The sequence below is a fragment of the Myotis davidii genome, unplaced genomic scaffold (assembly GCF_000327345.1).
Source record: "Myotis davidii unplaced genomic scaffold, ASM32734v1 scaffold993, whole genome shotgun sequence".
Classification (NCBI taxonomy): Eukaryota; Metazoa; Chordata; class Mammalia; order Chiroptera; family Vespertilionidae; genus Myotis; species Myotis davidii.
The window spans coordinates 2,326,048-2,338,366 of record NW_006285483.1 but is presented as its reverse complement, the minus strand read 5'-3'; the positions used below and the strand labels follow the sequence as shown (position 1 = coordinate 2,338,366).

At 53.6% G+C, this 12,319-nt stretch overlaps 1 protein-coding gene across 1 annotated transcript in view; it reads left to right on the top strand.

The window, feature by feature from the left end:
* The first annotated feature begins 3,042 nt into the window (after nucleotides 1-3,042).
* EPX (eosinophil peroxidase) overlaps nucleotides 3,043-12,319 on the top strand; it is an 11,307-nt gene continuing 2,030 nt past the window's right edge. The window contains exons 1-10 of the mRNA XM_015559088.1: nucleotides 3,043-3,214; nucleotides 3,321-3,414; nucleotides 3,657-3,832; nucleotides 4,020-4,137; nucleotides 4,257-4,385; nucleotides 5,308-5,515; nucleotides 6,985-7,303; nucleotides 9,108-9,268; nucleotides 9,646-9,901; nucleotides 10,355-10,525. Of these exons, the coding sequence (XP_015414574.1) occupies nucleotides 3,091-3,214; nucleotides 3,321-3,414; nucleotides 3,657-3,832; nucleotides 4,020-4,137; nucleotides 4,257-4,385; nucleotides 5,308-5,515; nucleotides 6,985-7,303; nucleotides 9,108-9,268; nucleotides 9,646-9,901; nucleotides 10,355-10,525 (1,756 nt within the window). The 5' untranslated portion in view covers nucleotides 3,043-3,090. The remainder of the gene's footprint in view (nucleotides 3,215-3,320; nucleotides 3,415-3,656; nucleotides 3,833-4,019; nucleotides 4,138-4,256; nucleotides 4,386-5,307; nucleotides 5,516-6,984; nucleotides 7,304-9,107; nucleotides 9,269-9,645; nucleotides 9,902-10,354; nucleotides 10,526-12,319) is intronic.

Here is a 12,319-nt window from a genome sequence, read left to right as displayed (position 1 = left end):
TGCCCCCTAAATCACAGTTTCCAAGCAGCCTGTCTCCTCCTGTTACCCCGAGGGCTCTTTTTGATGTGTCTCATTACAAATCTTTTCTTCCTATGTGGCTCGGTCTTGGAGTCCGATATGGCCATTTCCCTTTCAGAGGTAGAGCTCTCCTGCACGACTCCCCCACCTGCGGTCCAACCAGGCCCAAGCCTGTAAGCTTCAAATGAAGGCATTTTTGTTCCTTATCCTTCAAGAAGCACTGTATTCTACGTGGAAGTCAGTTCTCAGTCCCATGGTGGCTCCCTCGGATACATGCATCTGCTTTGAGAGTGAGTTCCAAATCATCTGGGTTTGGAATCCTCTGAGCTGACGTCGGCTACATGTCATGCCTCCCGCCCCTGCAGCGATGCATGTTCGTGCATTTAAACAGCTGATATGAACAGCGATCCCACAGCGATGGTAAAGATGAAGAGACAGAACTGAATGTCCTTCCATTCTGTCACACCATGTGACCGTTTGGAGTTATAATTTGTGTTTAAAATGTAAAACATTGAAACAGAATGCAAACTGCAAAGTATATTTTGAAGTGCTAATTTTACTTCATGCATGGCTATTTTACGGAGTTTGAATATCTTTGCCATTAAAACATCCTTTTAAAAATGTTTTTTGTTGCCCTTATCGGTTTGACTAGGTGGATAGAGCTTTGGCCTGCGGACTGAGGGGTCCCGGGTTCGATTCTGGCCGAGGGCATGTACCTTGGTTGCGGGCACATCCCCAGTGGGGTGTGTGCAGGAGGCAGCTAATCGATGTTTCTCTCTCATCGATGTTTCTGACTGTCTCTCTCCCTTCCTCTCTGTAAAAAATCAATAAAAATATATTTAAAAACATGTTTTTTGTTTATTTTAAAACTAAAAAAATCGAGAAAACAGAAACTGCCATGGCAGAGGTGGGGTGGGAGGGTGCTGTGTGTGGAGGATTCAGGTGGCGGGAGCGTAGGGGCAGGGTCCTGTGGCAGGGCGGGCAGCAGAAAGCAGGCTGAAGGGGCAGGAGTCCAGGTGGCAGATGCCAGCGTTCCCTTTGGTCTCCTTGCCTGCATTTCTGCCTGCCGGTCCTGCCCCAGCCCAGGAAACCTGCCCTCCATACACTGGTTGTATAGGGCCCCTCAGTGGTCCCTTTCTATGTGCTTGTCTCTCATCAGCACTTCGAGCAGATCAGCCAATATGGCCGGAGGGGTCCAGAACCCAGGGCCCTGTCTCCAGCTTGTCCCAACAGCCTGCAGCAGCCCACCGCTGTGGCAAACCCTCGCACTCGCACTGTGGCTGAACTAGAGTCCTCTGGGAGGGCCAGCAGAGCGCACTCTGAGTTTTCCTTTGCGGGGGCTGGAAGGTAGACAACCTGGGTCCCCGCCTGGCTGCCAGCCTTCTGGGGGTACCTGGCTCCCTAAGGTCCAAAAGGGAAAGCACATCTGAGGAGCAGGCTTCCACTTTTTAACGCTCTCTCCTTCATGAGGCTCACTGTCCCTGTGTCACAGGTGTGGGCGCTGAGGTCCAGGGAGTGGTGTGATTCACCCCAAGTCGTGCAGGGGGTAAGCGCACTTTCGGCAACTCCACGGAGACCTTTCCATCCACCTTTCCATCCGAGCCCCCTTGTCACAGGAGAGGCAACCCTGCTGAAGATAAGGAGATAAGATCAGGGCCCAGGCCTTCAGCGGAGCTTGTGAAAGGGATTGCTGAAGGGGCTATTTCAAGAGCAACTGTCAGGCAGGGGCGTTGGTGTGGGAGGAGGGGGCTGTCAAGGTGTGGGGCTGGGTTTCGGTAGGGCATGGGGGATAGAGGGCGGGAGACAAGACACTCAGACAGGCCTGCTGGGAGTCTGGAGCAGGGACAGGGATGGGCAAGTCCACCTGAAGGAGCGGGGAGGGCAGGCAGGCTGCAGGGCTCAGCGGGGGTGATTCTGGAGCCCAGTATGGAGAGATGAGCACGGGTTCTCCAGGTAGACCAGGGAGGGGTCCAAGCAAAGGGTGAGCCTGACTCATCCAGTGGAGGGAACTGCAGGAGGAAAGACAAGAGGGTATGAGAGGGCCTGTCGCTTGAGGGGAAAGACTGACTGGGGTGTTCTACCCTTAAGATACGAAATGAAGGCTTAGCCAAGGGCGCACAGGTAGTGACAGAGCCAGGCCCAACCCAGGTGGCTCTGAGCCCCTGCAGCAAGCCCCCTCCAAGGAAGCTACTGCTGATCAGCCCGACAAGTCAGAATTCACGCCTCCTACTCAGCGCCCACCTACTACTACTAAGCACTTAAATTCGAGGAGGAGCACGGAGCCGGACAGGTCCTCAGCTGTTATGGAGGATGGAGGCTGCTGCCATTACTCTCCTGGGCGCTTTACTGTGACATCTCACTGTGTCCCTAGTGACCTCATGAAATAGCCCCATAATTTTCAGGCCCTGACTTAGTCATCACCTTACCCTCCACTGGCATCTTGGAGAGAGCTGGTAGGGTAGGGAGTAAAGGGTAGGGGCTAAATCATTAATCTTACATCATGAATTTACTCAACAAACATTTATTGAGCACCTACTGAATGCCAGGCGATACTACAGTAAGGCAGACCCAGTTTCTGCCCTGTTGGGCAAGGAGAGGAGCGTTTCCAGTCATCTGGCCCAAGTCCCATGTTCGGGATGTGGAAACTGAGTGTAGGTAGTGACCGTACAGCTAGTGAGTGGCAGGACCAAGCCCAGGGCTCTGCCGAGGCAGGCTGTCCCTCGGGCAGCCGGCAAACATTCCCTGAGAGGCAGGTGCGGGATCCGTGAACTCGGTAGCAGAGAGGGTGGGACGCGGTGAGTGGACAGGAGGGAAGGAGGCCCCTAGGCTGGTTGAGTGGCAGGCTGGGGTGGGGATTTCAGTCCCACAACCCCCCTTCCCGCCCCAAAAAAAAATCAAGAGGGAAATTCTAGAGCTCCACCTCAAGAGGCTGGGCTTCTGGGGCCCAGAGCTCCCCTGCCCCGCCCTAGGGCTGGATATAAAAGTCCCGTCCCAGCCGCTTCCGAAGAAGAGCAGGGGGGGAGAGGCCAGTGTGGGGTCCCTGGGCGAGGAGGGAGCAGGAGAGCCGCCAGAATGCGTGACGCGGGTGTTACTCGTGTGGCTCAGGTTCTCACTGCGGAGAGGAGGCTGCTCCTGGCCCTGGCAGGGCTCGTCCTCACACTCGTCCTGGCCCAGCCTTGTGAGGGCACCACCCCAGGTAATAGCCCCTTGGACAGCCCTGGAGAAGGGCGATGGAGGGGGAATTGCTTGGGACTGGGGGGCTGTGGCTCCCATGGATCCTGAGTCTCCTTCTCTCTGAGCAGCTTCGCCCGGGGCCGTGGAGACCTCAGTCCTTCAGAGCTGCATCACAGAGGCCAAATTCCTGGTGGATGGAGCCTATAATCAGACTCAGAGGAGGTGGGTCTGGGTCTGGGGTCTGTGTGGGCCTGGGGAGGGTCGCTGAGGGAGGATGGGCTCCAATCACGGTCATCTCACCCATCACCCTGCCCTTGGGCACCACGGGGGCAGTGCCATGTTGGTAGAGATCCTCCCTTCCATCCATCTGTTCACACTGTCCCGACTGCCCACTGCCTGGGATGGGGCTCTGCTGGGTGGCTGTGCAGCCTTAAATCAGCGCTCCCTCCTCCTCTTCTGGGCAGCATGAAGCAGCGCCTTCTCAGTGGCTCTGCCCGCCCCACGGACCTCCTGTTCTACTTCAAGCAGCCGGTAGCGGCCACCAGGACAATCACTCAGGCTGCCGATTATATGCACGTGGCCTTGGGGCTGCTGGAGGAGAAGTTACAACGCCAGGGGTCCAGCTCCTTCAATGTCACTGGTACCATGCTCCCCTCTGAGCCCCCAGGGCTGGGAGTGGAAGGAAAGCGGGAGGGGGAGGGGGTGCGCAGCTTTGGGGTGTTGGCAGAGGAGAGAGTAAACGGATGGAAGGGAGGTACAGAATAGACCAGCTCCGGAAGAAGCCAGGAGCCTGGATCCAGGGTCCTGCCCACCTGCCCCACCCTCAGGTTTGCTGACGGAATCCCAGCTGTGGCTGCTGTCCAAGGCCAGTGGCTGTACTGCCCAGAAGCAGGAAGAGAAGTGCAGTGACAAGTACCGAACCATCACGGGGAGATGTAATAACAGGTGGGAGCGAGGGGCTGCACCTGCCCCGGGGGAGCCTCCCTTCCCTCACCAGCCCTCCCTATACGCTGAATGGTCTCCACACCGGAACCCTGCTGACCCGAACGCTCCCGCTGCTGCAGGAAGAGACCCTGGCTGGGGGCCTCCAACACTGCCCTGGCTCGCTGGCTGCCGGCCGAGTATGAGGATGGGCTGTCGCTCCCCTTCGGCTGGACCCCTGGCAAGAGGCGCAATGGCTTCCTCCTCCCTCTAATAAAAGGCTAATATGCAAACTGTCCCCTTGGGCGTTCTACTGGGAGATTGGGAGTTTGATTGCTTGCTATGATGTGCATTGACCACCAGGGGGCAGAGTGGAACGAAGGAAGGCCCCGGCCAGCAGCCAGAAGGCCCCAATTGGCCCTGATTGCTGGCCAGCCCTAGGTCAGCACCAGGCCTCTAGTATTAAAGAAACACCCATATATGATACAATTTATTAATACTAACCATTATAATATTTTCCTCTCTCAAAGAATTAGTGTCAAAGTATCTTGCTAAATACAGGGGTGAGCAAAAGTAGGTTTACAGTGGAGTATGCATTTAAACAGAATTTATTCTTGTATTATTTATTAATTATTGTATTACTGATTTGTATTACAATTATAAACCTACTTTTGCCCACCTCTGTATAAAAAGCCATACATCTTAATCTAGCTATATCTATTGATCTGTGCTATATCATATTTATCAATTTCTATTCATATGTCAATATAACAATCTATCAACATCTGTTTATTAATTTTTCTTCTATTGACCTATCCATTCTCTCTACATTATCCATTACCTAACAGCCAATCCATGCACCTATCAATCATTTCTATCATCCAGTTTTCCATCAGTTTATAAATTGATCAGTTTGATGTAATCACCTCTCTGGAAGTGCTGGTGGAGTCTGAGCCGGCCAACCCTGCCTCTCCCCTTCTCTTTCCTCCTGGAACCCTCAGGAGCCAGACCAGAGCCCATCCTTCTGGGAATGACAGCCAGGGGAGGTGGGACAACGCAGGCAAGGGGAGGGGAGGGCAGGAGAGGAGGAGACACTGCGTTAACTCTGGCAGAGGCAACCTGCTGCCCCCTGAGGCCTGGGTTTCGGGGTCCAGAGCCCTCCCCACCCCCCAACGCTGCCCTCTTTTCCCACCAGGTCCGGGAAGTCTCTAACCAGATTGTGCGCTTCCCCCAAGAGCGGGTGACCTCCGACGAGGGCCGGGCCCTCATGTTCATGCAGTGGGGCCAGTTCATCGACCACGACTTGGACTTCTCCCCGGAGACCCCGGCCAGAGTGGGCTTCACTGCAGGCGTTGACTGTGAGACGACCTGTGCCCAGCTGCCGCCCTGCTTCCCCATCAAGGTGCCCGCAGCCAACTCCCAGGCCCCTGGCCTCCATGCCGGGCCAAGAGCTGGGGGTGGGATCTGGAAGACTTAGTACCATCCCTAAGGAGCTGTCCGTGACGCTGGAGGATCAGACAGACAGGAAGCACGGCCGCTATGGACTCCAGTTCTTAGCGGTTGGAGGGGCGGGGGTGGGGGTGGGCAATCTGCCAGGAGGGTCTGGGCAGGTTTCAGGGAAGGGGAAGCAATCCAGAGACTGGCTTTGACCCGTAGGTTTGATCCTGATGGTGGAAGCCTAGGCTGCTGTATTTGGAAGCCTTTAGAGCAGCGGTTCTCAACCTGTGGGTCAAGACCCCTTTGGGGGTCGAAAGACCCTTTCACAGGGGTCGCCTAAGACCATTGGAAAAACACATATATAATTACATAATGTTTTTGTGATTAATCACTAGGCTTTAATTATGTTCAATTTGTAACAATGAAAATACATCCTGCATATCAGATATTTACATTACGATTCATAAAGTAGCAACATTACAGTTATGAAGTAGCACCGAAAATAATTTTATGGTTGGGGGTCACCACAACATGAGGAACTGTATTAAAGGGTTGCGGCATTAGGAAGGTTGAGAACCACTGCTTTAGAGTCTCTTAGCTCTCACCGTCTCTCCTTCCGGGGGTGGGCTGTGAGCAGGGAGCTATCCTTCAGGCTGAGAGTGGTGGTGTGGACACCAGGGAAAAATAGGTGCATTCCGGAGGGGGGGGGTGCGGGGAGGGTGGTGTAGGTGCACACACTCCTCCACGCACACCCTCACCCCTGTACTCACCCTGACAGGTAAGGGGATCTCCATGGGGCCTGACCTGTGAGGGCCCCTGGCTGGCTCCTCCCTGGTGCAACTTTGCCCATTCTTCAAGCTCTGGGTCAGGGGCACCTCCTCTGGGAAGCCTTCCGGAATCTTCCTATTTCACCTGTCACTTTTGGCTTTTAGATCAAGCATAGCAAAGGGCACATCAATTTAGAGTTACATTCTCTACATATGTGTCTGTTTTCAACTGAATTGCCAGCTTCCTGCAACCTGTACTGGGTTTTGCTGATCTTCATATCTCCAGAGCACCCGGCACAGAAAGGGGCTTAGGAAATATCTGTTGAATTGAATGGAATGAAAGGAGCCCAGGCCTGTCAAGAGAACTAGGTTTCAATATTTCCTCTCCTGCTAACTAGTGGTCACTTCCCATTTCCAAGCCTCAGTTTCCCCACCGGGAAAATGAGGAGCTAAGGTTTCTTCCATTTCTAACCTTTCATGAATCTGTGATACAAAGTCCTAAGGACCTTCACCTGACCTGGTGAGCAGTGTGAGTCCGGATGAGTCAAGGAGGGCTTCCTGAAGGAGGAGACTTTGAATCAAGGTTTTGAAGCAAGTGTGGGAGGACCAAGAAGGATACGCTTGCTCTTAAGAGGCCCCAGTGTCACTGTCTCCTCTTGCACTTCAGATTCCGGCCAATGACCCCCGAATCAAGAACCAGCAAGACTGCATCCCCTTCTTCCGCTCGGCCGTCTCATGCCCCAAAAACAAGAACATCATTCGAAACCAGATCAATGCACTCACCTCCTTCGTGGACGCCAGCATGGTGTACGGCAGCGAGGTCACCCTCTCCCTGCGCCTTCGCAACCGGACCAACTACCACGGGCTGCTGGCCGTCAACCAGCGCTTCAGGGACAACGGCCGGGACCTGCTGCCCTTCGACAACGTGCACGATGACCCCTGCGTCCTCACCAACCGCCCGGCGCGCATCCCCTGCTTCCTGGGAGGTCAGGCTGGGGAAGGCGGTGTCTTCCTGGGATACAGCCGCCCGGGGTTCTGGGTTCGGAGGCCATGGTGGGAGGCGGTGGGGGTACACGCCTTCAGACTTCAACGTTAGGCACAGCCTAGGACAGATCCAGGTGTAGCTGTCGCAGGACCCGGAGGTCGTTGGGAGTCCCTTTGCAAACGCCTGTTTCTCGCCCGCAGTGCTGACTTTTAGAAAGCTCCTCCCATTTGGATCCAACATCCAACTAGTGCTCTTCATGTTTCTGGAACCGCAGAGAAGGAGCCGTCCATCTTTCACTCACTAATAGCCTCTTTACTTGAAAGAAGCTTTATTTCCACCTACTTTTTTTTTTTTTTAATCTTCTCTGGGTTAAATTCCCTTAGGTCAGTGGTCGGCAAACTGCGGCTCACGAGCCACGTGCGGCTCTTTGGCCCCTTGAGTGTGGCTCTTCCACAAAATACCACGTGCGGGCGCGCACGTACAGTGCGCTTGAAACTTCGCAGCCCATGCGCAGAATAGGGCACTCTTAAGGCTTAGGAAGAGCCACTCAAGGGGCCAAAGAGCCGCGTGTGGCTCGCGAGCCGCGGTTTGCCGACCATGGCCTTAGGTTTTTACTCCCCACCTCTCATCCCCCACTGTTGCTAGACACCGGTACCTGGTACCTTCTTCCAGATGCATCATCTGAACCCTCCTCGGACTCTTTGCCCCATGTGCTGGTTGATACGGGCATCCTTTCTGGTTATTTAAGATACTCACATGTGCCATCTTATAGCAGCCATGACAGGAGGCCACTGTTATCACCTCCTTTTACAGATGAGAAACTGGGGTGCAGGGAAGATGACTAATGTGTCCAGAGCACAGAGTTCAGATGGCGGAGCCCACAGAGGGCACTGCGGTCAGGGTAACGTCCAGGTCTGTGCTCTTTCCACGCTGTTCCACCGCCTTCTTCGCAGGGAGTTGGTACCAGCCCCCTTTTGTAGAGACTGGTTTTTTTTTTTAATTTTTTATTGATTGATTTTGAGAGAGAGAAACATCAATTTGTTGTTCCCCTTATTTATGTATTCATTGGTTCCTTGTTGTATGTGCCCTGACTGGGGATCGAACCCACAACCTTGGTGTATCGGGACAAGGCTCTAACCAGCCGAGCTACCTGGCCAGGGCAAGATGGGTTTTTCTTGCACTTTCATGAGAGGTGTACTGGAAAGTGGATTAAATGAGACCTTGTACAAAAGGGCTTAGATCAGAGCCAGCAAATGACTGGAAGGCCCACTGTCAGGCATTTACTCTGCCTCCTGGCCCTTGGGAGAAAAGGCCTATCACCTAGCTGCAGAAAGAGGCTCTGCCCAACCCTCCCTCTTGCATGGTAGCAATTCCAAAGCTGGTGGAAGGTCCCGCCCTCGATCGAGAACATGCACACGGATGCAGTTCCTGGGAGAGGGGCCCGTGGTCCCCAAGTCAAGGTTCCTGGTCACCCCGGTCCCTGCACCAGCTGGTCACCTTGTGGAGTAGAATCATTCGGCAACGATTTTCCTGCCGAGGCTGCAGCTGCCCTGAGCTTTTCTTCCCACACTGGCACCGGTTCCAATCACTTAAGGATGCAACACCCCGCTGTCTTCCCGCCCCTGGCCCGTCGTGTTGGGGAAGAGGGTGGTGGTCAGTGAGTGGCCTCACAGCTGAGGAGATGGAGGCTGAGTAAGGGCCAGGAGCCTGACACGGGTCAGAAAGTCCCCAGAACTCTGTCTGCCCTCGCAGAAAGACATTTCTCTGGGAAGAGCTATGGTGACTCTGAACTTGGGGTTTTCAAGGTGACTCTCGAACAAGCGAAAACCCCTCGCTGACAGCCATGCACACCCTCTTTATGCGAGAGCACAACCGGCTGGCTACCGAGCTGAGACGCCTGAATCCACAGTGGACTGGAGACCAGCTCTACCAGGAGGCGCGGAAGATCGTGGGGGCCATGGTCCAGGTAGGGAGCCTGGGGTCCCAGCATCCCCTAGAGAAAATCTGGCATGAGAAGCATCTGAAAAAGTGGCTCCCACCCTCCTTAACATATCCTCGGGGTTGCGCCTCAAGTAAGCCAGGTCTGAGTGTGTACGCCTGAGATCTGCCCTGTCCCCTCAGTTCCGCCACCAACTCACGGTGTGAGCCTACCCATGTCACTCAGCCTCTCTGGGCTTCAGCATCTCATCAGCCAATGAGAAATCAATGTTGCGACATCTGACATGATAGACATTCAAGAATTTACGTCTGAGGAGCCCTTCGAAAAGCCGAAGGTCTGTCCAAAGGTAAAGGAGTGGGCTAGGCAGCCGCTAAGGTCATTTCTTCCTACGTCTTCTCTTCTAGATCATCACCTACCGAGACTTTCTGCCCCTGGTTCTGGGCAGGGCCCGGGCCAAGAGAACCCTGGGGCCCTACTTGGGGTACTGCTCCAACGTGGACCCTCGCGTGTCCAATGTCTTCACCCTGGCCTTCCGCTTTGGGCACACCATGCTCCAGCCCTTCGTGTACCGCTTGGACAGCCAGTACCGGGACTCAGCACCCAACTCGCGTGTTCCGCTCAGCTCTGCCTTCTTTGCCAGCTGGCGAATCGTGCAGGAAGGTGACCAGGTTTCCCAGAGGCAGATGGGAGTGGGGTTGGGGAGCACATCCCCTCCAGTTGGGCCAGGCCTACTGCCAGGAGGCCAGCTGCTGCTCAGGCCACGGCTAATCATCTCCCCAGGACAGTGGAAACAAGGCAGGGGCCACCAAGACCCTCAGCCACGGGACTCCCATCCCCTTTGGGATGAGGGATTTCTGAAAGGGGAGGAGACAGCTGTCAGACTGGTGGCTTGTGGGCCTGAAAGCTTGCCTTCCACTCCTTTAAGAAGTAGGGGTGACCCCTTCCCCTGACAGCACCAGCTCTCTGTCCACCCAGGCCTCTGTTTTCTGAAATAATCATCATAGAATAAAAGTGACTGGCTTATCCAGCTCTGAGCTACTTGGGCCTCCTGTGATGACACAGGGGCTTCCCAGAGCTGCTCCAATCTGTGCTGCTCACATTCCCCGCCACCAGGTGGCATCGACCCCATCCTCCGAGGCCTCATGGCTACCCCGGCCAAGCTGAACCGGCAGGATTCCATGTTAGTGGACGAGCTCCGGGAACGGCTGTTTCAGCAAGTGAGAAGAATCGGGCTGGACCTGGCGGCTCTCAACATGCAGCGCAGCCGGGACCACGGCCTCCCAGGTGAGGGGCTGCCCACCCCTTCGCCAGGCGGGGCTTGGTGTGGTGCTGGTGGTGGTGTGGCGGGGACAGGTTTCAGGAGGTCCTGGGTGCCTCCTTTCTGGCTGGGGCTGTCTATAGTCTGTGCTGTGGCTCAGAGGCAGGCGAGGCCAGGCTGATGCAGTAGAACAGCTCTCGGACCCCCTTTTTGCTGTCCTGCCCCATCTCCGTCTGTTGCAGGGTCTGTATCTTTAGGTTCACAATGGGACCAGGCCTTGGGACCGGGAGATGAACAAAGGGGGTCTGGAATTCCCACGTAGAGAGAAACAGATCTAAAAGGCAGGGACGAACTGCTCCATTCGCCAGCACCCTAGCAAGTTCCAAGGAGAAAGGCTCAGGTTCCAGGGACAGAGAAACTGGCTCTACGTGGAGACAGGCCGAGCCCGAGAGGCAGGGAATGGGCGGAGTAAAACGAAGGCCGCTTTGGCTGCTTGGTGAGGACACAGAAAGCTTTATCCCAGGGAAGAAGACAAATGAGGCACTTTCATGGATATAACGCGTTCAGTCTTTCCAGTGACCACAGTCATTTTATAGAAAAGGAAATAAGCTCAAAGACATCCAGTAATTTGCCCAATGCCATGTAACTAAGAAGTAGTAAAATGTGAATCAAATTCAGAATTTCTCCTTTCTTCTCCCTGTTCAATCCACAATGTCAGGGGAAGGCTCTGACCACCACCTTGCTCCTCTCCCTCTCCCCACCTGCTTCCCTGTCTACATACAGTCTGAGCTCCATCTGCCTCAACTAATCTCTGATTGTGTTATAACAGAGTGGGGGTGGGGGGGTGGGGGTGGATTTCTATGGCACCTAACACAGCTCCTGGCTGGCACACAGCAGGCACTCAAGAACCAGTTTCTTTCCTTCATTACACTTGGGTGCTCCTGACAGCTAAAGAGCTGTGGGTGCCCCCCGCTGGAGAACTGAGGTGGTTAAACACTCAAGTTGCCTCACAGAGATATTCTGTTCCCCAAATACCTGTTCCCTGCAAGCTGTCCCAGAAATATTCTCCTGATACTGTCTCTTACAGTCTATTCTAATCCCTTCCCAAATCCAACACCAAGTTTGGAATGGGAAGAAATGAAGTCCACTTTACTAGTAAAAGACATGGTTGCTTAAGCTCAACAAGTATCCGCTAATAAAATGGTAATTACAAAGGTGTTGTGAGGATCCTGAGAGAGATACACACACCAGAGCTTAGCAATGGTAAAACATGACCTGGCTGTCCTTTGTTCGGCTGGGGGATGGTGTTGAGAGTTGTAGTTCAATGGGTGATGTTGGGCTAGGGTTCCTTCAGATGATGGCCAAGCCATCGCATATGTTGATGTTCCCACACATCACGTGGCCTGATCCTGGTGTGAGATCCTGATAGCTGAGAAATCAGCATGACTGGTCTTTGGAATTTTCTGAGTAGGTGAAAAATTTAATTGTTTTATTGAGGTATAGTTAACATCTAAAATTCACCCTTTGGCCGAAACAAAAAAAAATAAATAAAATAAAATAAAATAAAATTCACCCTTTGTAAGTATACAATTCAATGACTTTAGTATAGTCATGTATTGATCACCATATCTAGTATCTTTCATTCATAAAAGAAACCTTGTAATAGCAGTCAATCACCATTTCCACCCCAGCTCCTGACGACCACGAATCTACGTTCTGTCTCTATATATGTGCCTGGTCTGGACCTTTCATATAATGGAACCATACAGCTTGTGGTCCTTTTCTGAGTAAACTTGATCCATTCTTTTCACTTCTTGTTT